At 34.6% G+C, this 23,279-nt stretch overlaps 1 protein-coding gene across 1 annotated transcript in view; it reads right to left on the reverse strand.

Moving 5' to 3' along the window:
• The window catches only part of CEP128 (centrosomal protein 128), a 102,484-nt gene that overhangs the window by 21,166 nt on the left and 58,039 nt on the right, over positions 1-23,279 (reverse strand). The window contains exons 19-20 of the mRNA XM_018082862.2: positions 9,825-9,874; positions 5,215-5,238 (exon numbers count right to left, since the gene is read on the reverse strand). Coding sequence (XP_017938351.2) covers positions 5,215-5,238; positions 9,825-9,874 — 74 coding nt within the window. The remainder of the gene's footprint in view (positions 1-5,214; positions 5,239-9,824; positions 9,875-23,279) is intronic.

Here is a 23,279-nt window from a genome sequence, read left to right on the forward strand (position 1 = left end):
TGCCTTGCAGAATATACCACCTAAGGAGTCCTGCTGTACCTTCTGCAACCGGACGTGTCTATCTCATATTGGCCTTTTTAGCCACCAGTGTGTTTGTAACAAACGTGGGTAGAGCCCTTCCCAAATCTTTGTTTGTGAAGCCTAGCCATGATGAAATTTAGTAGTCAAAGTCTCAATGCAATTATATAAATATTTTCAAAAATACATCATTTTATTTCTTGCATTATTTAGTAATTATTTTTTGTAAAATAGTGAAAAACATTTCTAATACAGCATAATTTAAAAATCATGTTATATATCAGTTTTTTGAGGAAAGGAGGATTAGGAAGGCAATATTAGAAATATACACATATGTTTAGCTTGTGGACTTTGTGCAAGTACACAGCCTTAAATGAAATCCATAAATCAGAAAATCTTATAAATCTATTTATTCCGCATTTTTGGTTTCCAATCTGAATCCCTGAACTAAGCAGAAAGTGAGAAGTATGAATGGGAGAGAAAGGCAATTGTTGAAAAGCGCATACCCTTAGCAGCAAAAGAAATTCTTTTACAGTAAAAAAAGTCAAAATGTTGGCAGAACAAAACTAGAGGTGCTGTATTAGCAAAAAACTGAAAGAACAAGCAAAGCACCAAGTAGTAGAGGGCAGAGGATGAACAAGTATTTGGGTATTAAATAAGAGCAATAGATTTGTAGGGTAAGAAGACAATATCTAGGAAGAAGGAAAGAGAAAGGTGAGCATCACGAGAAAAGAAATAGCTGGTTGCAAGCACCATCAGGAGGCAGAAGTTACTTGGTGGGAGTGAGCAGAGGAAGGACTCAGTGAAGCCCCGCGAAGGGAAGTGGCACACTGGCTCGCGGATGAAAGGAAAGGAAAAGGCGAGGCAGGCAGGACAGATGATCTCAAACTGCTGCTCCTCTCCTGGTCATTTTTATAAGATCAAAGAATGGGTGCATTCTGGGAGGACCAGAAGACCTTTGATGTAATGGTAGTTTTGGCAAGACACTACAGAAGCAAAACAAGGGGAAAAGAAAGTATTAACCCTTAGATTCAAGATTTCCTAAACATTCATACATACAAAGTACGAAAATAATGAATTAATCTCAAGAGCTAACAGCAAGATTTACTTATTGATGGAAGGCACATTGAGAGATAGAGTGAGCATGTTAAAATGGATGGTGTCAGGCACTTGCATAATCCCTCTGTGAAATGTATTGGGTATTGTCATCCTTCCAATTCTTCTTTTAAATTGGATGATAAACCAGAAAACTGATGCAAATTTGAGCCTGCTACTACAGAGAATAATCTAATAGCTGAGTGCATGCAGACAGAAATTTGTTTTACTGTTATTCAAAACCTTACTTTCTTCAACATAAAAATGAGTTACAAGACACAGAAATGTTCATTCTGAAAAGGAAACTCATATTTAATAACAATTTTGCCAGATACTTACAGCATTACTGGAGTTAACCTAGATTTATGGACATTGTAACAAAAATTTGAATTGTGTCCAGAAAAGTCAGATCCAAGTATTCTAAGAAAGTTGTAACCTCACTTCTGGGTTCTCTACAGAAAGCAGTAAACTGTTTTATTGATCAAAGGATATAGAACGCATATGTTCACTGGAATAACTTCAGGATGTGGTTGATTTCAAATTAAATTTTGCAGTCATTTAAGTCAGAATAGTACTGCTAAGGCAGAGGAATATGACTTGCAGAGTATGCTCACAAAGAACAGTGTGTAGTTTATAGAAGCCCACTGAAGTCACAAGCACAGTATAGTAACAGTGTACACCTACAAAATGCATCCTGACCTCTTTATGAGAAATACATACACTTCCCATTGTAGCCACATCTCAGAATACAACAGATTTTCCCCCAAAAAAGTCATACACCTTTTTCTGTAAATAACATAGATCCAAATCCTGTATGTCAGAACTAAGCTACACTCAAGAATAAAGTAAATCACCTTATTTAAAGATAAAATCATACTCATTCTCATAAAATGTCAGACTACAAAATTGATTACTAAAGTAATAAAGAAAATTACTTGTTAACAGCTATGAAATAATTAAATTCACTTTATTAAACAGCATTAAACAACAAAAAAGAGCCAAACACATAACCTCTAGGTATCCAAAACCTCAGTTTTGCCTGTACTTGTTATTACCCTGGCACTTCTCAAGAGGCGAAGGATTATTCCAGAGAACACCTTGATTCTTCAGCTCCTTTTAGAGGAGTGAGTCTGTCTAATTAACCCTGTTCTTCCTTCTTACCTTCCAGCTTCTGCTCCTGTCCTCCACTACCTGCTGAAGCAAGAAGCTGTGTACCTACCTACTGAATCATATTGCAAAATTGATTTGATCGAAGAAAAAGAGCCAAAAAATCCAAAAGCTTCTTTGATGGGTAGTATTTGTTCTCAGGTTCCTTAAGGGAGTGATCAGATCATGTGTCATATCTTGAAAGAGGGTGGCAATACAGCACTTTTTTTGGGAACCAGGAGTTGGCTAAGGAAATAGAAGACCCAAGAAACTGTCTGGCACAGTAGACAGGAGATGGAGCTTCCAGCTCAGACTGCTGAGAGGAGAAGGAGCTGACAGGGCTCAGAGATGAGGCAATTGACCCCGTAGTTTGCAGCAACTCACAAAATCACTGAATTAGATTAAGCTAGGCCTGGAAGGCTTATTCACCCAGAGCTCTAAAATGAATCTGAAAGGTTCGGGTTACATTTCCTTCCCAATTTTTTTTATTAGCTAAGTTGCCAAGTTCATCACATGGTCACTACAACAATTTTACTGGCAAGTGCAGGACTTAGAAGTGAGAAGATTGTAGAGAAAGGGAGGAGAGTAGGACAGTAGTTCTGGAGAGCTGATGTTTTCCTATGCATTTTGTACAGTGTATGGGCGCGCGTGCGCATCTCTTCCCTTCTTTTTCACCTTCTTGTATCTTGCATCTTGTGAATCTCATGAAGCATCACTGTCAAAATTCTAAGAAAATGCTTTTTGTACACAATTTAAACATTTTTTTCACTAAGGATTCTGTTTGAATTTAATACCTTACATCTCTATTCCATTTCTATTTTCTATAACCTGAATCATCACAAAATACTTAACTGGTACTTTTTTTGATGTCATGCTCTGAGCATTCAAATAACAGTTGATATGAAAATTATACAAATATATAAGTACCGTAACTACTATGTACTCATAAATGCTACACAGATATACAGCTATGCAGACATACACACTAGAAATTTAAAGATTCTTAAGGATCCCTTAAACAGCAAGCCTTATTTATTCTTTTACTCAAGGGTTTTTCTATCATAGCTCATCCTGACACATTCAGACTGTGTGAGCATTACTCCTCTTTTCTAGATCAGTGAAAGGGGGAGAGGAGAGAGAGAATGCTGCCATCCTCAGAACTGAAACAGAGATATAAAGGTTAAACCCACTTATTATTTCAAAGCATTCACATCAGCAATCTAACATCTGACTTTTGAATATACTTAGCAACTACAGATAGCCAAAGCTCCCACTGAATTTAGCTATTACTGTAAATCAGGCCTCAAAAATCACAAAATCAGGCACCCAGAAAATGAGAAACACAAAGTAATTAAACATATTTGAAAAATTCAGTTTAAGTTATTTGCCTGACATCACAGAGGAAGTTTATGGCAAAAGTAAAATGAATGCCTTGAGAGTATTCAAAAACCTCAGTGATGACCATACTTGTCATGTTAGCAATCTCAGGGCTTAACACTACATATCTTCTTAAATCAGCAATAACAAAAGCTCTAGGATTTAGCATCACAAATTTGTATTCACGTGTCACCTACCAACTTGGATTAAGAAAGAAAATTATATTTTACTGATAATAATCCTTTTCTTCTATTTGAGCAGTAACTTACAAATCTTCCTTTTAAAATTTGGAGAGATTGGAAGTATAAAAATGAAAAAAGCTCCATAAAAAATAGAAACAAACACTGTCACAAAATATGGACTGAATTTGCATGATACTGTGCTATTTGCAAGCAACTATCCTCTGCCTGTGTCAAAATGGCTGTGGGAGTAGAAAGGACAAGGAATTTGCAGGCAGTTTAACTCATGGTTTGTGAGAAATGGCTGACAGTGGATACATGCCTGACTGGTTGTCATGTAAGCAAACCATGAATAAGAGATGACCCTGAACAGAATTAATGTCCTGTTGACACTCTTGACACTCACATAGCACTATGTGAAGTGCCAGGACATTGAATGCAAGCATCAGCTTCCTACTTCCATAAGGCAAGATTTCCAGCATGACACTTTGAATTCCAAAGGGCCTTTTATGAGTGAATGCATGCATTTTAAGATGTTGAATATATTGTAAATATATTTTTGAAATCAAAACCAAACCATCAGAGAGAATAAAATTATAATTTGCACTGATAAATTATATTTGCAGCATTGATATTGTCTCAGTAGTCGTTTCTTTAGATGAAATTTTTTGGATTGCTCATGAAAAGAAACTATGGGCCTGATACATATAATTCGTGATGTATTACTGGGCATTCCTATATAAGAAGAAAGCCTTGTTCAGAAATTATAGGACAAGCTGAGCACCATTCCAGCTATTCCACCTGACAGACTTACTAGTTTGGGACATCTGGACAATCCAGCTCCATTCATGGCATGTATAAGCATGAAGTTTTGTCCTTCAAACTTAGGATCTTATTAAATTATATTAATTCATTATTAAAATTATATTCCTTTATGGTTTTAGTTGCAATGTTGATATGGGCAGATTAACTGATTCTGTTTGCACCTCCCAGTCCAAAAAAGTAAGTACATGTAACGGTTACTGAAATAATTAGATCTATCTAATATATATGGACCTCAACCATTAGAAGTGTTAGAAAAATAACATCTTTTGTATGAATCAAATCTACAACATTTCTCTCCCCAGGGATGGGATGAGGACTGAACTGCACAGAAAAATTACAACACTGAAATACAGTGTATTTCATATAATGAATGCAAAAATACTGTAGTAAAAACCTACACAGAAAGCTGCAGTGTAAAATCATCGCATCTTCTCTTAAAAGTAAAATGACAGCTGAAAGCCCAGAACTGCAACCTTTTTTTAAAAAAATATATAAAAACAATATTTTTCATCATTTAGACAAATTATCAGCAATGTCATTGTGATAGGTTTGGAAATTAATTTAAGAAACTTACCATTTCCAAGGCCATAATACGTTCCTAAAAATAAAGTAGAAGATGCCATTAGAAAACAAAGAATGTAAACACAATGTAAGTCAAACAATGATGAAGATGATTAATTTTGTTTTTTTGGTGGTCATATGTATAGTTTTTTTGTAATAATCTCACTGAATAGGAACTGTTGTACTTAACTGGATGTCTAATCTATTTATCATACTTACTCAGAAATTTGTTCCAAAAAAAAAAGAAACTCCCTAGAAACAAGGAAAGGATTTGAAAAAAATTACTCCAAAATATATTTTTTTCAACTAGTATATTAGATTTTCAATATTGTTGATTTTACTCTCATGTATACAAAAGAATTATTTCTTTTTTTGATCATCTCTGATTTTAAATCTAGCATGTTTTGGAGTTCATGTCATGTTAGCATCTGGTTTAGTTTTCTTTTAGGTATTTCCTTAGAAAACTAAAAAGTAAATTCCATATCGTTATTCTTTTATCCAGAAATAGCTCTGAATAATGTTTTATTAATAACAGGATGACGTTAGTCATAGTCTCATGTCAGACAAAAATAAACTACAAATAAAATAAGCTTGTGTCAATTCTAATCCAGCACAGGATACAGAGAAACCAGAATCTGCAAATTTACTGTATATATTTTAATATTATTTTTCCATTTAAAAGTATCTTTAAGAAAAATATTAAGCTAGCAAAATCAAGATGGTGTACTCTGGCACTATATACTGACTAGGTATGGTATTTTAAGCAACCTGACAAAACACACATTCAAGTGTTTAGGTGACCCCACATTTAGAGTGCATAACCATTACAGGAACTCTTACCTTGTTCAAATATTACTCAAATTTTTCTCATGAAAGGTAGTGTATGAAATGCTAGAGTCTTTATTCTTTCATAGAAGGAGATCTGAGAAACAGACTGAGTATTTCTGTACATCAGAACAAACTTCTGACAAAAAATGTTATGTGAAAAACTCAAAAATATTTATTTTGAGATGTTTGTTCTTCCACAAAATTGCAGTGGCTGTTACAGACACTCGTATTTATTTAAAGATTCTGAAACAAAACTCAAACTCATTACTATAAAAAGATGTTAATTACAGATCTCATAAATTTGTGGCGATAATGAACAGCGATTCAGATATAGTTTTCTTCAGCTAAAGAGGACTACTTTGAAAATAAAGTCTTAGAGTGAGTGTATCAGTAGGATGATTTAAATGGTAAAATAAAGTGTTTTCAAAATGACTCATGCATTAAATAAAGTGTCTGATCTACTTGCCAAACTCTAAAAATATAATAAATTCTTACAACCTCAGTAGACAATTTTATGAAGACCAAACTAATCTAATGTATTAGTAAATTTACCACGGATCATTTATACACTATCAATATATTTTCCAATTAAGACTCTATTTTTCAAATTCCTATTAGCATGTCACTAATTCGAAAGCAAAAGAAAACGGCTTGCAAATGTTTTTGCAGAGAGTATAATTCAGTTGAATATTGCAATTACCATGTCATGCATAGCATATTATTTTCATTAATCCAACCTTTTGTACCATGGAACAGCTTTGACAAAAAGAAAAGTGAAAACCTTAAGTGTTTTTTCTTCCACCAAAGTAAGAAAATAAGAGAGGTTATATTCTTGGAGTGGTGAAACTCTAGTCAAAAGTATGCAATAAGTTCAAAATGAAAATCCAAGAATACAGTAAAGTCACACAAAGAGTCAGCCTCCTACCTCCCAAATACCCTGTACCAAAGAACTGCAGTGTCCATCTTGACACATAAGGCAAGTCAGGTTCATTTAGAAATATGTAGTTATAAAAATTCTCACTGTCTACTTAATGAGGTATTATTTTGTCTTGTCATGCTAGTTGTAGCCCAACATATTCCCTGACTAGAGGAACACAAGAAAAAACTACTAGCCCAATATTTCCAGGAACAAGCCTCACAGAACTGCTTTTTTCTTTCAGTCCTTTGCAGATTTCAGCTGATGGCATTGTAGCACTAACTGTACTTAATTCCAACTATTTTTAACAAAAGGTGCTTTTTGTCCCCCCTCAAAAAATAAGCAAACTGAAAGAATAATAAAACACATAACCTTAGTTCTAGGGAATATGATGCAGAGACATGGCAGAGAACCCCATGGTATCCCCAGTCATAATTTTCCCACATCAACACACTGATTTCTGACAGATTTCCTCATGTCTCTAGGTTTTCTAAGACTGTGGTCAACGTTCATGGCTCAAGTAACAAGAAAAAACTTCCTAAGTAACGACAGCCTGCTTTGAATGTTTTGAATTGTCTGTCCATAATGTCTAAAACGTACAATCTTTCTATCCGCCTGTTTCCCAAACATGCTTTACACATATGATCTATTTGGACTGCAAACAGAACAGAGCAAGGATTGACTTTCTTCATATACTTCTCTGTATTTATAAGGTAATTATCAAACCAGAATCCCTGGAATTGTAGATGAAAAAAACCCAGCAACAATCAACATGACCAATTGTCTACTGAACCAAGGACTCTAACTGAGTAGGACCTCATATTAAGGGAATTCTATCAATACACTGGGGGCTTTGGGGGAAGGAGTAAGATTTTATTTGCTAGTAGCCCTTAATTTGACAAACAAGTAACTTCTAGCAATCTACTTCAATGAAAGCATTCATACATTAACCAACTATACACATGCTTTGCTTAAGTGGGGCTCAGAGAATAAAAATATTCCATGTCATCTGGATTAACAAGAGGATAAGAAGTTTCAGCTCCTGGAAATGTCATGTTTAAAAAAAAACTCTCACTTTCCTCTTCATTCCTATGAAGATGCAACAGTTTGGGGAGATTCAGTCTTGATGACACAAGTTGGTTTTAACAACCATTTGCTAGTAAAGTTGTACATATTTGATCACTGCAAGTTTAGAATACAACATTACAAGAACAGAGGGGAATATTTTGACACACATTGACTAAGCTGGATCCTATACTATGTAGAAAAATAATAAATGTTTTTGCTGAGTACTTTGTGAATGCATGGATAACTGAAGGAAGAAAAAACTGCTATCAAGCATTTGAATACAAAAATAGCAGCCAGAGCACTACAATTCACACACTTAACCAGAACTGCCAGTTAGGGAAGGGCATAAGGTAATCTAGTTTTACATACCATCAGAAATACAGGCAGGCACATATATCCATACAAGACACGATTATGATGCAACTTCCTGCAGTATAAAATTACTCCTCATTCAATCAGAACTCATATCATTAGAACAATTTGTCAACCATAAAGGTTCACATGAAAGCAGATGCAGCATTGCTTCACATGAAAGGAGATCTTTTTACATTGATGTAACTAGATATGCACCTGTGTAAACTGCTTGCGCAGACAAGCTTTCAGCCTTGTTGAACTTGAGCTGCCAGAAAGCCAGGCCAAGATTTTTGTTTGAACAGGAAACAGCTGGATTGGTGTGTTGTGTAACTTTTGGGCCTTGCAATTTGTCTCTTCTTACTGGATCAAACTATTTGTTCACTCTTTGATACCTCTAGCCCTCAAAATGCCTTCTATTTATTATATGAGAAGGGTTACCTTCAAACAAATTCCTATGATCAAAACTCAGTCAATACATAACTTCATTTTCCTTGTGAGTCTTATCAATTCCCTCGCAAATGTCCTGCTTTCAGTACACTTGCAGAATGCTGCCTCATGGATACACTCTTCATATTGTATATAAACTTATTTTTATATCCGTGTTGGGTATTGTTTGCAGTAATTTGTTGTTAAAAATTTCTTTTTTTCCTTCTGCATTATGAAGGATATATACACTACCCTCCCTAATAGTCTCCTGAGCCTCACAGCTCAGACATTCCAGCCCAGTTTTGCTTTCTTAGCCACTTCAATTTGAAAGGAGTATGTTTTCTTTGACTGTAATGCTTAAATACTATTCCAAAGCTCAGCTTAGGGAAGATCTGACTTTCTAAGTGCAAATTTAAAGTGCTTAGCACAAACAGCTTCACTGCTAGATGACATACAATGAGACTTTATTATACTGTATCAAGTCCTAGCATAAATTTACTGGTCCCTTCTTCCTCAGGAAGGTGATTATGGACATACACTGTTTTAGAGACTTTAAATACTTACTTAAAGCATTTTACTTTCAGTTTTATTCAGAGATACAAAAGAAAGTAACATAGCGGAGAGAACTTAACTCAAGTAGTGAAGTAGACTATGCAGCATTTTTGCAGTTCCTAATGCAGATTAGCACTGCCTGCCCTCATTCAGATACAGTTTCAGTGAAGCCAGCAGAATAACATAACAACTTAAGTATATAGTGTGATTTAAAAGCAACGTTACATTCGCTGGTATACTAGATTGACAGACTCATAAGAGAATGCTGACTACTTCACTCTTCGCTAACGTGCAACTTAATTGGCGGGCAAAACCTCAGCAGCGAGTATAACTGGCTATTGTATCTCTATTTGTCTGCGTATATTTCCAAATCTGAATTTAAGCTACAAGGGAGTTCAGAAAATCGTAATGCTGTAATACAATTTGGTAATTTTAAGGGTGAACAAAGAAGTAGCTACTTAATTGAGCAGAAAATATACCTGGAGAGCTCCCATTTCTTCCTCTCTTCTGTGTGTCTTCTCTAGTAACTCTGCAAAATGAAAAAAAGTTGTAAATTCAACTTCCTGTCTCATGATCTGATAGAAAAAGTACTGTGTAAAATAGTCATTGAGGTTTTTATTTTACACCCTTCACAACACTCCTTTTCAGCGGAATAAACTATTAGATTAAACATATCAGTGATATGACTGTTTCCAGGCATGGGCTGTTGAGGTGGCTGAAAATAGCCACAAGGACACAAAGAAGACAGCCTGACTGGGGAAAAACACACCATTTAAATTCACAAAGAAACTCTTCTATGCTTAAATCAATCTTCTGGTGTATTTTTAGAATTGAATGAAAAAAATCAGAGATTCACTCTGAAAATTAATTAAAGCAGATCATCAAAGCTATGCAATTATATATGAAAAGTTACTGTATGTTACTGCAGATAATTTTGACTGTTATGACAATAATTACCTTTTCTTACTAAAATGGAATAGTTTTGATAAGGGAAACAGTTCACTGTGACAAAATAGTAGAAAAGCTTTTTATAGTTTTTACACCATAAAATCCTAATACCTTGTATTGCCACTAGTGTGACAATTACAGACATTGGCACATACGTGCACACATGTAACACTTCACATTATAAATTAATTTTGTTTGAGTTCTGCAGGATATGTCACGAGTTGCTTTTTTACTTTATTTTATGCACATATTTTTATGATTAAAATCATGTTTTTGATAAATTGCAACATGTTTAGAATTCTGGGAAACCTTGAAGTTATAACTTTATGAAGAGCAGGAAAAACAAAAAAACATGCTGCAGGCTTATTAATATTTCAACTATCAGAAGTTTGCTCATAAGCTTTGTACGTGAAGAGCATTGCTTTATCTAACCCAGAGACTGACTCTGAATTCAGATCAGTTCCAGTTTGTTAGCAATTAGGAGAGTTATGAGATTATGAAACTGCCTGGACAACCTCACAGTACTGAATTCTGACTGTCAAGTCTCTCAGGATCCAAGTACAGAACAGCTAACTGAAAGTACCTGTGTTTACTTCCTTAAGAAATAAAGATTACCAATACTTGCATAGTTCAATCATAAAGAAGCTTCAATGATTTACAATACAAAATATTCCACTGACATTAGAGATATAAAGGAAAGGAGACAAATTAATCTACTTTTTCTCTTTCTCTTATTATGACGCCTCACTGTGAGCACCCCAGTCTGTTAGCTCTTTTCTCATAGTTCATTATTCATTTCTGACTGCATGCAGATTATTTGATACTTTTTCCAGACACTAGTCCTTTAAAAGCAACGTAGATAACATGTAAAAAAATTTAGTTAATTCTTTCACAAGAAGAGATTGACTTGCTGTTCTTTTTTCCTAGATTCCACGCTTTTTTTTTCAAATCCTTTCTTAAAATTAATAAAATTGTTCATTTTCACTTTGTTTTGGTAAACTTAAGTTTTTCTGGACTATTCTTTGGTATGCTTTTCAGTCCGGTCATTCAACTGCCATATAAATTACCATAGCCAAATGTGCCATCATCAACATTAGTTAATGTGACAATTTTGGGCTGAAAACAGTCTCTAGATCTGAAAGTTTTGCGTCTGACATCAGGGTTATCTAGAATCCATTTACTTAATTATAGCACTGCCTAAATTGGTTGTTCTGCAGGATGCTTCAAAAAACTCTGTCCCCAGAAGGGCAGGTAGGTATTGAAGTAGTGTTATTTAACCAACAAAACATACACCTACTGTACAGTCACCATTTAAATATAATCAAGTTCTGCATTTAAACTGATGCTTCCATTTAGTACTCCACCTAATATAATAGCATGATTTCTCCAAACCTAAAGCAAAAAAATAAATATTAAAGCAATATATATTAAACAGTTATACAAAAAGTCCCATAAAAATACAGCATATTACATCATTCTTTTGGACACTGTTATTTATAATGACAGAACAACTTTGCTTACTTGATCTGAAAAGCTCTGTTGATTTGTTTTAAAATTATAAAAACACTTCCCATATTTAATTTCTTGTGCAAGCATGTTTTATGTCACCAGTGCCAGAAAATAATGTTGCAACAAATTTGAGACAGAGAATGCATTGTGTCTGCAACTAAAGATGGTCACTAGCCCTAGTGGAGGCTATGAACAGCCTCTGAGTTTCTGTAATTATAACTTTTTTCCTAAAGGAGATTGCACAGTGGCATGGGTCACTAAAACAATCCTGCTATCGCCATCTTTCAAGGCCTAATGTAGCCATAGGATTCTTGTTGGTTTTTTTCTAAGCAATATATCCTTATTCTCATGGGAGATAGAACACATAAATTTATAAATTGTCTAGAAGAATGAGCATTAATGAAAAAGCATTATAAAGGCATTGATGGCTCTTCCCAAAAGACGAATAATACATGGAAAAAGACAACAAGAGAAATGAGATGTAGAAATAAAGATATTCCCTTTTCTAACTAAATATGAAGCTAACTAAATATGAACTATAAGCTAAAACTATTAAAAAAATCAAATGTTTTACATGTTTAATACTACTCAAAATCACCAGCAAATTCAGGATATTGCCTGCAAAATTAGGGATCATACTTTTGTGCAGTTTTACAAAAACAATTTATTTACAGTGGTTACATTCCAGATCCAGATGTAAAGATTATATCTCATTAAGCTGTGTATCAGTGAACACCAACTAAGTGTCTTTCAAGCTATACTACAGTGGCTTATATTTAACGGATCAAACTTCCAGGAAAAATACAGATTTAAAACATTCTGAAAGAATCATTATCTTTTGCAGTTTGCCTGACACTGGACCAACACAGTATGTGGCAAAATACTGCAAATATTAACCTGGAGATGAAGATTTTATATTCCATCATAACATTCAGATAAGTGAGGAAAAAAAGGGTATGCAGCTATTCAGACAGACTTTTTTCCACACACACGTACCCCAGTTGTAATTTTTACTGCTGGTGAAAAGTATCAAAAAATAGATTTAGGAGCAGATATTTGTTGATTGGAATCAGTAAAATACAATAGTACTATCTTATTTATTCTAGCTGATCCATTAACGTGCCAATAACTAACTAGAATGGTTAAACTCCCTCATGAACTGGAATGTTTGACTTCTTTACATCTGTGCTGGGTGTAACAAGAGTGGGAAACAGGACATGGACTTTATTCTACCTGGAGTAGTAACTTCTTGATTTCAAACACTGCATGACCTCCCATTTTAAGCAACTGAAGATAATGATAGACAACATTCTGCTTCACATTCTCAGAGAATACTGATGTGCCAGAGAAAAGTCTACAAATTGGATCAATAACACATTTTTATGTTCACATTGTTCTGGCAAAGGGGAATGCACAAATACAGAACTGTACACAGAATCAGTTCTTATAGTCACAAATATCTACTCATATCGTGAAAAATGCTACAACATGATTCAGAGTACTCTGAAGTTGACATTCGTACTTAAATTCAGTTTTGCTTACATAGATAATATGCTGTAAACTACCCCAATATCTGCAGGCTGCATGTAGATCTGATTCAAGACTCTCACCTCCTGAAGCAGTTGCAGATCATGCAGGAAAATATAAAACAATTCATATAGCACAGAAAATATTGCTACTATGCGGTTTTAAAGCAAGGTTATTTTTAGGAAAAAAATGGCAGTTTGGAGAAAATTGTCAACACACTTTTTGCATCATCAAGCTAAGAACAGCTCTTCTCCAAAACACAAGTCAGGGTTTTCAGTTATACATTAAAACTATTATGGATTTCCCAAACTTTGTAACTCTAGGTATTGATGTTTTAAGTTACATAAGTGTATAGTAAATCCCTGAGAAATAATTTTGTTAGACACTCTGATCATATTATCTTTAAATTTGCTTTGATTCAAAATCATAATTTTTTTTAATGTCAAGTATTTCCTATCATTTTCACTCCCAATACACATCCCATGGGTTTCAGTCATCATTTGGATGTTTCCCACAATGCTACTGAACAGATACTGCAGCATTCCGGGAGATGCACAAGGCAGCCAGGCAGGTTTCAATCCAGTATGAAGGAATTTTCAAGCAGCTGAATAAACCAGTTTCTCTCAGCTAGAAATTACTTATCTCGCACACATGTACACAACCAAGTTTAATCACATATTATACCACTTACAAGTTTGTCCCTTCACACAATGAATCTGACACGAAGGCCCTGTTTTGAGGGGTGAATCAAGATGTTTCTAATTCAACCAGTTTAAACAAAGTGTTTCAGAATGGATATATTCATGGCTAGTAGAGGCAGAACAACTGCAATTTTGCCCTGTACCTGTGTTAGGTTGTGATGAATGGCAACTGTCACAGTTCAAAAACATTCAATACTAAAAGATGTTTCAATGAGGCTGGACCCTCGTACTATCAGGCTAGACACCAGAAATCACCCTGGGACTAAAATAACGGAGATGTAAAACAGTACTGGTATGTGCTTCAAACTATTTTAATTTAAACAGTACTTGCCATGCATGCAAACCATTAAGAGAATTTCTACATATCCATATTATTATTTTAAAGAGCTCTAGAGAAATAGGTATTTCTTAGAACCTAATTTTTGTTAGAGTAAAACAAGGCCAATAAATTATGAGCATTTCAGAATGCATTTATGTAGCCCCAAGCAAGATTTAAAAAAAGAACCCAAACCTATATGTCTCAAGGGATTTTAATACTGATTAGAGCTTTCTAGTCCATTAGCAAATTATTATACTTATATTCACACTGAGCATATTCCACTATCTTTAAAGATTTTAATTCAGTTTCCATCACTGCAATCAATGCAGTACTCATGACCACCAAGACTGAAACAGCTGCTTATATGTATCTAAATTAATAGTTTTCTCTTCCACATATACAAAGAGCTCCAAACTCAAAAGAATACCATTTTTAAATGGTCTTGGGAATCTGAAGAGGTCCCAGATGAGTGAAAACTGGCTAACATTGTCCCAGATTTCAAGAAGGGCAAGGATGACCATGGCACAATGGAAAGGGACATATGGGTCCTGGTCGACGGCAAGTTGAATATGAGTCAGCAGTGCCCTGGCAGCCAGGAGGGCCAACTGTGTCCTGAGGGGCATCAGGCAAAGCATCACCAGCTGGTTGAGCGAGGGGATTGTCCTGCTCTGCTCTGCACTGGTGCAGCCTCACCTTGAATATTGTGTGCGGTTTTGGACACCACAAAATGAAAAAGATATAAAGCTATTAGAGAGTGTCTGAAGGAGGGCTACAAAGGTGGTCAAGGGCCTTGAGGGGAAGCAATACAAGGAGCAGCTAAGACCACTTCATCTGTTTAGCCTGGAGGAGACTGAGGGGAGACCTCATTGCAGTCTACAACTTCCTCATGAAGGGAAGTGGAGGGGCAGACATTGATCTCTTCTCTGTGGTGACCAGTGACAGAACACAATGGAATGGCCTGAAGCTGTGTCAGGGCAGGTTTAGGCTGGATGTTAGGAAAAGGTTCTTCACCCAGAGGGTGGTTGGGCATTGGAACAGGCTCCCCAGGGAAGTGGTTGCAGCACCAAGCCTGCCAGAGCTCAAGAAGCATTTGGAGAATACTCTCAGGTACATGGTGCGATTCTCAGGGCTGTACTGTGCATGAAAGGACTTTGATGATCCTTGTGGGTCCCTTACAACCCAGGATATTCTACGATTCATTTAACTTATTTGCTGTTTTGGATGCTAGAAATTTTGGGACAATGTGGAAAAAAAAATGTTTCTTTTTGTTTCTGACACGATGTCTGGACTGTCAAAAACTTCTTTACATGTATAAATCTTGCTTCTAATTTACTTCCTTTGATAATTCTTCCTTATGTTTCATTCTGCTATTTCTCTTTATTATTTTCTTCTCACTTTGATTTGTATTTGATATAAATATTGATAAGTGAGCCACCTCCGACACTTCATTTAGAAAATGACTCCCAACATTTCTCTTGTCCCAAGAAACTGTCCTAAATTCTCCTCATTAGTTCTATAACCCAGTTCTATAACTCTCTATCAGTTCTATGTCCTAAATTCTCCTCATCAGTTCTACATAAATATCAGTGTCTGCCTTATAGTGAATTCAAAAGTTCAAGCATTGATATATTCACATATGCAGTTTAAGTACACAAGATAGTAGGCTGAGTTGCTGTAACCTCTTCTACAGTCCAAATATGACTGCATTGGAACAGTTTGTCTGAATATGAGATTAAATTTATTCAAAAAACTATACTACAAGGTTACCAAACATAAAAATTATAGGTTCTAATGTGCTGCTTATATATTTTTAACAGGCCTTTGTCAAAAGAATGAGAATTTTTTTTCCTGATTCTTACATGAAACTTTTGAGTTCTATTTCTGGCTCCTCACTCTTCCTGGGGAATTTTCTGAGCTTCATTTAAACATGGTTTAAGAAAATATTTCCCTATCTTCACAGAGCTGACGTGATGCTTAAGTGAAGTGCACTGAAATCCATGCAAAATATTCCTATGAACATTCTTATGAATACAAAAGGTAACAATAGCACAAAATTTCATTATGTCTTAGCAACTGCCTAACTTATTACCTGGGAGAGAGACACTAAACTATGTCTACCATATCTATTTTGGACCATATTGATTCTCAATTGGAAGCTACTGTAGGAGGAGTAAGAGGGAGAGTTGTGAGTATATATGTATTTAACATATCTTGAAGAACGGCTATAAGCATTCTGTTGTTTTCCTTTGAATGACTTTTACATACTGGCAGACATGCTGTAGAGGATTCCAAAAACTCTTGAGGGACCTTAAGGTGTCTAGTCAAAAAAAAAAATCACTGAAGAACAGCTTCCCAAGCAAGCATCACTTCCTAGATGCTTTAGTACGTTTCATTAAGAAACAGTTAGTGACATGGACAAATCAGAAGACTAACCTTGAAGTGATAAAACAAAAACATCTCATTCTGAATCAAAGATGGCTCCATTATGAAAATGTGATCAAGGCACAGAATAATGGTTTTCTAGCTCAGTAGGGCTGCACTTACAAAGGTGTCTATATTTATGTATTATCAAGTTTTATATTTGTGTGTGTATATTTTCAATAAATAAATATACATATATTAAAGGGGTGTGCTCAAAAAGTTTTTACTGATGGGGCATGCAATCAATAAAGTTTGGAGACTTGTGCTCAATATTTAGAGCCTTGAAACAATCTCCCTTGTAACATTCTTTGTGTTCTGTGTAAAGTTGCATCAACAATCATCACGGCCACCTTAATAAAGATGCCAGTGATCAAACAAACCCGAAGGTTCAAATGTCAATTTTTTTTTTTTTCATTTAACATGCTCAAGTTAGGGATAAAAAACCTGATAGAATACAGCAGGAAAACCCACCATTTTTACTGTCTATGCCCTCCTCTTACATGAGCTAGCGAACAATACCCTGTAAATAAACATTAACATGTTCAACACAAAATCCAAACCTCAAACAATCAAAACAGTGAAATCCTTCTAGTCATTGTAGCTTCTGGGTTATGCCTTCTACTTGCGGGCAAAAAACCAGAAATTTTTTTAAGTGCAACACGAACTTTCCTCATTTTCAGTACCATTAAATGTAGCAATAAAATATTATTTTAATTTCAGTACCAGGGAAAGCAGTTTCAAAGTTCATCTTGCTTATTATCAAAGATACATGTGGCAAAGAGAATTCATTAACACACATACACACGGTATTTGAACAGAAACACTTGATTTGGAGTAAGCTGTAATGCTTTTCTTTTGGCTACCATTTACTGAAATATCTATAAAAAGACTCCAACTCTTCTTTCAGACTATCATAAGCCTGGCATGACTTGACTACAATCACAGAAGTCTCTTTTCAGTTATAACTATGCAGTTTCTTACAACGAAAAAAATAAGATTTAAAACCCTAAAAATAAAGATAATTGAGGAAATAATTGAGATTTACTGAATTTAGAAACTATTTTGATACTCTAGAAACTCAAACAAAACACAAGTCACAGTGACATGCTGAATTTCTGCCACTAAGCATTGTGTGATGATTATTAATGCTTAGAAGGCCTTAAATGATGATGTTCCAAAAATTACTTGATTCTACTTCAAGATGAAACAGTTATCCAGTATATAGGTGTTGATTACTCATGCAGCAGTAACATTGCCAACCAGTGCTGGAAAGGAGGCAAAAATGTTCCTATTAGGAATAAATCTTGAGAACAGACTTTTTTTAGAAAATCTAATGAATGGTGCTATGAATAAACACTTCAAATTTTACTTTACAAATTTGCTGAGGAGGCAGCAAACTTTAAGCCTAACAGTCAAAAAGTTCTTTACTTAAAGGAGACAGCTTCAAATAAGCTAATTTGGGTACTGACTATGTAATTACTCCTACTTCGTGTCCCACAGAAGCCAGGGCAACCCCAACTGACATGGTGCCAGCACTAAATGTTCCAGTTCCACCAGATGTGGTCAGATCACATCAGAGATGGCATTTGCAGATTGCATTTTCCAAAAAGCACAGAGGTCTCTTTGCTCCCTGACTCCAGTTGTGCATTGCTCTTGCTTACTTTGTCCTGGTTTGACAAAATGGACAAACCTGGACCTCCACGAGGATCTTAGTTCATTACAACAAGATCAGAGCATAATGGCAGAAACCAGACAGTCCTATGTGGCTAATATTGAGTCAAATATGATTAGAGGGGTCCAAAGAAGGGCAGACATGGAACAAGGGAAGGAGAAAGTACAAGAGAGGGTAGTGAGAGAAACAGAAGAATGAATTCAGTGATATTAAATGTCTCTGTGAATGGGAAACTGCAATTTGCCCCACTAACTCATGATTATTTTGAATTTGTATGTGTAACCTGTCATCACACCTCTGTTTATAACAAACCTATGCAAGATAACTGAGCAATGGCTTTTTCTCCGACAGTTTTGATTAGAAACCCTACTGAATAACCTGGAAAGATAAACAACAACAACAAAAAAATCATCACTATATAAAGAAAAATATAGTGAGAAATATTCTCAAAGTGAGGCCTTAAAATAGCTGACATTTTAAAAAGAAAATACAGTTGAACATTCTGTTTTGTCACTGCATATAATATATAATTGTTACAATTCTCTCCTGAATGGAGAAACATTTCCTTTCTGATAATGAATAAAATTTTCCAGGAGTACACAGAAAGAAATTGAAACTTAATTTGTTTTCATTTACCAAGTGCAAGCTTGAAAAGATAATTTGTCATTTCTTGTTTCAGAAAATTGTGTCGATATGTTTATGGGCATAGCAGCTACATAAAAATTATGTTATGGCATATATAAATGACAAAACAGGAAATTGAATGCCACTTTCTTCAGCGAGTTCTCTCTCTTAATATCCGAGGCATTTCTTTTTTTGATGTTTATCATCCCAACCATATTTATGCATAGCAGCAAATTTCCTTTTGGCTACATCTGAAAGGCAGCTGCATATCTTAATGGAAATATACAGAGAACTGATCTTGGACCTATTAGCTAAGGAACAGTCTAAGGGTATCAAGGTTTTTGCAGCAGTTAGTACAACTCATTTGAATTGAAGTAACTGGGCAAACCGAAGGAGGCAAAACAGAAAGCTTTTCTAGCCAAGGTCACTTGTTACTTGAGATGAGTAATTCTTTGGAACTTATAAGTGCATTTCTTAATTGGGCTGTTTGAAGATCAGAGGTAAACAATCCATTTTCAACGTTCGCAGAATAGGAGAGCAGATAACATAGGAAGCTCAAAGATACTGGTCTTGAAATTAAGTTTCCCTTCCAATCTCAGAAAAAAAGGGGATCTTTTAGCAGCTTGGACATTTTAATAAATCAGAGGAGTAAAGCACACAAGAGAGTTATAGTTCCACAGATTCTCTCCTTGATAAATGCTTTAAGAAAGCTTAATTCTACTACATGGCCCTATGTATCACTAAGACCCAAACAGCTTCTAAGAAAACATTTACTTCAACAAAGCACATATACACAGAGGTTAGTATGGCTCATTGAAACCAAACATAATGCAGTTATAAAATACCCCATCTACCACACCCGCTTTAGAGGAAGATGCAAGAAACTAAGCTGTCAATTATGAAGAAAGCCATAATAGCAATGCTTATTTCTAATTTTCTCAGCTGTAGTTAGGTTTTGAGTTATTCCTTGGTGGGAAAATCTTGTTATTGTACTTGCAAGAAATGGCATGCTGTCTGGTCATTTGACCTTGCAAATGGAAGCATTTTTCCATACAGCTAACATTCAAACATTCTTTGCAGAAAATCCTGCTCCTAGAGCTTCAAACTAATCAAGAAAGTAATGTTTCATGGCCAAGTCATCAACTGTAATTAAAATCAAGAAGACAAAATGTCTGTCCTGGCAGTTGAAGTATGTACAACATTTATTGATGTAGTATGTACATATGCATGAAATACATTTATATTTCAATGAATGTTTTCTTGGTTTTGCAATTTGTTTCTTTCTCTAGTGGTAGGTATCTCAATTTACCAGATATACTAAAACAAACAAAAAATCTGCAACAAAATCTTGCTTAAAATGTTGAAATTTTGAAACAAGAATTAAGGTGATAAATTTTATGTTTAAATATTTTCCATTAAACAGAGATTTACATACTGACAGTATATAATATTGCACAAAGGTGCTGATCAAATACTGGAAAATAAGTACTGCAATATGAACATCTGTATCTTAAAAAATAATTTTCAGAGTAGAAAGGTGGTGTAGAATCAAGAAATTAGACTGAAGAATAGGGGACCAAGCTTTATCCTTAGTTCTTTTTATTTTTTTTACATAACCAGGAGCTAGCATGTTGTCTCTATGACTCAGATACTGTATCTGTTTCAGCAAGAAAATAATTCTTTACAGCAACAATGTTTAGTTACAGTGCCTAATAACCTGATAACCTGCAACTGGAGTCCTTCAAAGTAGGTAGAAGAATGCAAATCTTGCATGACCTTATCCTAAAGACATAATAGAGGCAGACAAGAAAAATACTGTGACTCTCTCTGCCCACAATAAAGAAGATTCGAATATATGTGCCCATTATTACAAGTGCATTTTTAATAAATTACAGAGAAGAATTTGTTAAATTCATAAAAACACTTTGTAGCTTATTGTTCTAATCACTGGTACTGTATGAACTATACAGTTAATTTGATTGTCTTATGTGACTTTAAAACATTTTTAAGGATTTTGCCTCTTAATTACAAAATATGTAAAGCATTTAAAAGTATCAATCACAGTTCCCATTTTGTTAAACCAAAACCAAGAAGGAAACAAAAGATAATTTCAGTTACAGACAGTTGTTACCTTGAACATGCTGATCAGAGTAAATATTCAACCTAGAAATTTGTCATATTTAAACCAGTAGAAGGAAAAATATGCTAGGAGATTAAATATCACATTTAATTTAATCTTTATATAGTAAAACCAAAACCAGCCAGTTTTTCTTTTTACAAGGATTCACTTATAAAGTATAATCTGTAATCAAAATTATTTTCTTGTGTACAGCCAACATTAAGAATTGGTATTAGTGATGACCGAAGATCTTCTTAAAATGAGAATTTTTTTAGTAGTGATATAGGACTTAAACTTCTATTCTTCAAATGGGCAGTGTCATTAGCATTCACTTTAGGGAAAAAAGGGTTTTAAATAGCATATCAGCTGAATATAAAGGATATAAAAGCTGTTAACACAGTAATAAACTACACTGAAAAACATATTCTAATAGAGCCTGACAAAACCATTACACAAGCTCTAATTTAGAAAGATATTGAATCTATAATAAAGCAATATACGAGATTTCAAATACTTTTTTAATTTCAAGAGCTTTGGTATATTAAAATCTTGGGCAGTAATTTTTTTTTATTTCTGTTCAAATTTCCAACTTGATTCATCTGTATTTTTGACTAATATGACTTTGACTATGGCAATAGATGAGAGGACCACAGAGCCCTTGGTTCAGTTTCATTTCATATAAAACAGCATCTTATTTAATTAAACAGGCATCTTATCAGATACTAAAGAGTTCCTTGGGGATGTTATTTCTACCTAAAGAAGACTGAGTGACAAAGAGTATGTTTCTGTTATATATTTCTCAGGAAAGTATTAAATTCAAGACAAATGAAAGTGCCTGTGTTGGGATGGTTTTTGTTTTGGTTGAGTTTTTTTCTTTAATACCTGTAAATCAGTGATATCAATTTGGTATAGAAACACTACATAACCTGAAATCATGACAACACTTTTCATACTAATTTCAAGCAGTCCTGATAAAGTTGTACAGTTGATTACAAGATTCTCTTTATTATGTAGTGTTAAACCATTGTTAAGTTATAACTGTGATTATAAACAGTCCTATGCCATCGTTTCAACACCTGTAAAAAACCTAAAACCCCAGTAGTTCATAGAACATCAGCTCTTTTGGCTTGGTTTAAAGAAGAAAGTCATTAATTCACAAAAGGAAGAAAAGATTAAATAATAAATTCTAACTATTTAATATACACTAAATCCCCATCTCCTAGGTTACTTTTGTTAATATTGATTTAGTTTCCACTATGTACAGGTAAACCAAGAGGTAAAACTAATAAATTTAGTCTCTTACTGTTAGTGAGCACCACAAACTCAGCAACTTAATCTTTAAAGGACACATCATGCTTTCCAAACTATAAATCATACATAAGTTTCAGATAGACATCTAGAGTATGTGGTTCAGAAAGAAAAAAGAAATCAAAGGAAGTCTTAAAAACATCTTAGCTACAGTTTGATCCCATCTCTTACCTTCTCTTTTTCACAATGGCAGCCATATTTTTATGAGTGCATAAAAAGATAATGGCAAAAGAAAACAGTTGCAGAAAAATACTAGATAATTACAGCAATCCATGTCCAGACTGATCTTTCCAGTTTTCTACTACAAAAAAAAAATCCACAGGGTAAGATTTCCAAATTATTTGGGCTTATTTCCATTCTTCTAAGACTCTGAACGCAGGTTCATTTTGGCAAAGTTTAAAATAACTTAGAAGTCCTCCCTCCTCCTTCCCCCATCACATTAAAAAAACCAAACATTACTTAAAGGGCAAGAGCACTATTAAGAAGAAATCAATTATTTTAATAGTAATAATATTTCAACTTCATGCATTTTGAAGTTCACCATGAAAACCAAGTATTATGGAGAGTTTCTCTGAATTCCTTCAGATTCCTTCCTGTATGTATGCATGCTTAAGAGTTTTTTCTACTTGATGTTCCCATTCACTGTTCAATAAGAGATGACCTGAAAATACCTTGTGATGTTTCTTGTTGCCACAGAAAGGACTGTGTTGTCAGGGGCAAAATGATGCAATATATGGGAAAAAGAAAATGAATGGGAAAGAAACAAACAAAGCTGAAAGGGCAGAA

This window comes from Manacus vitellinus, unplaced genomic scaffold, assembly GCF_001715985.3.
Source record: "Manacus vitellinus isolate BGI_N305 unplaced genomic scaffold, ASM171598v3 scaffold_6_pilon, whole genome shotgun sequence".
Taxonomy (NCBI): Eukaryota; Metazoa; Chordata; class Aves; order Passeriformes; family Pipridae; genus Manacus; species Manacus vitellinus.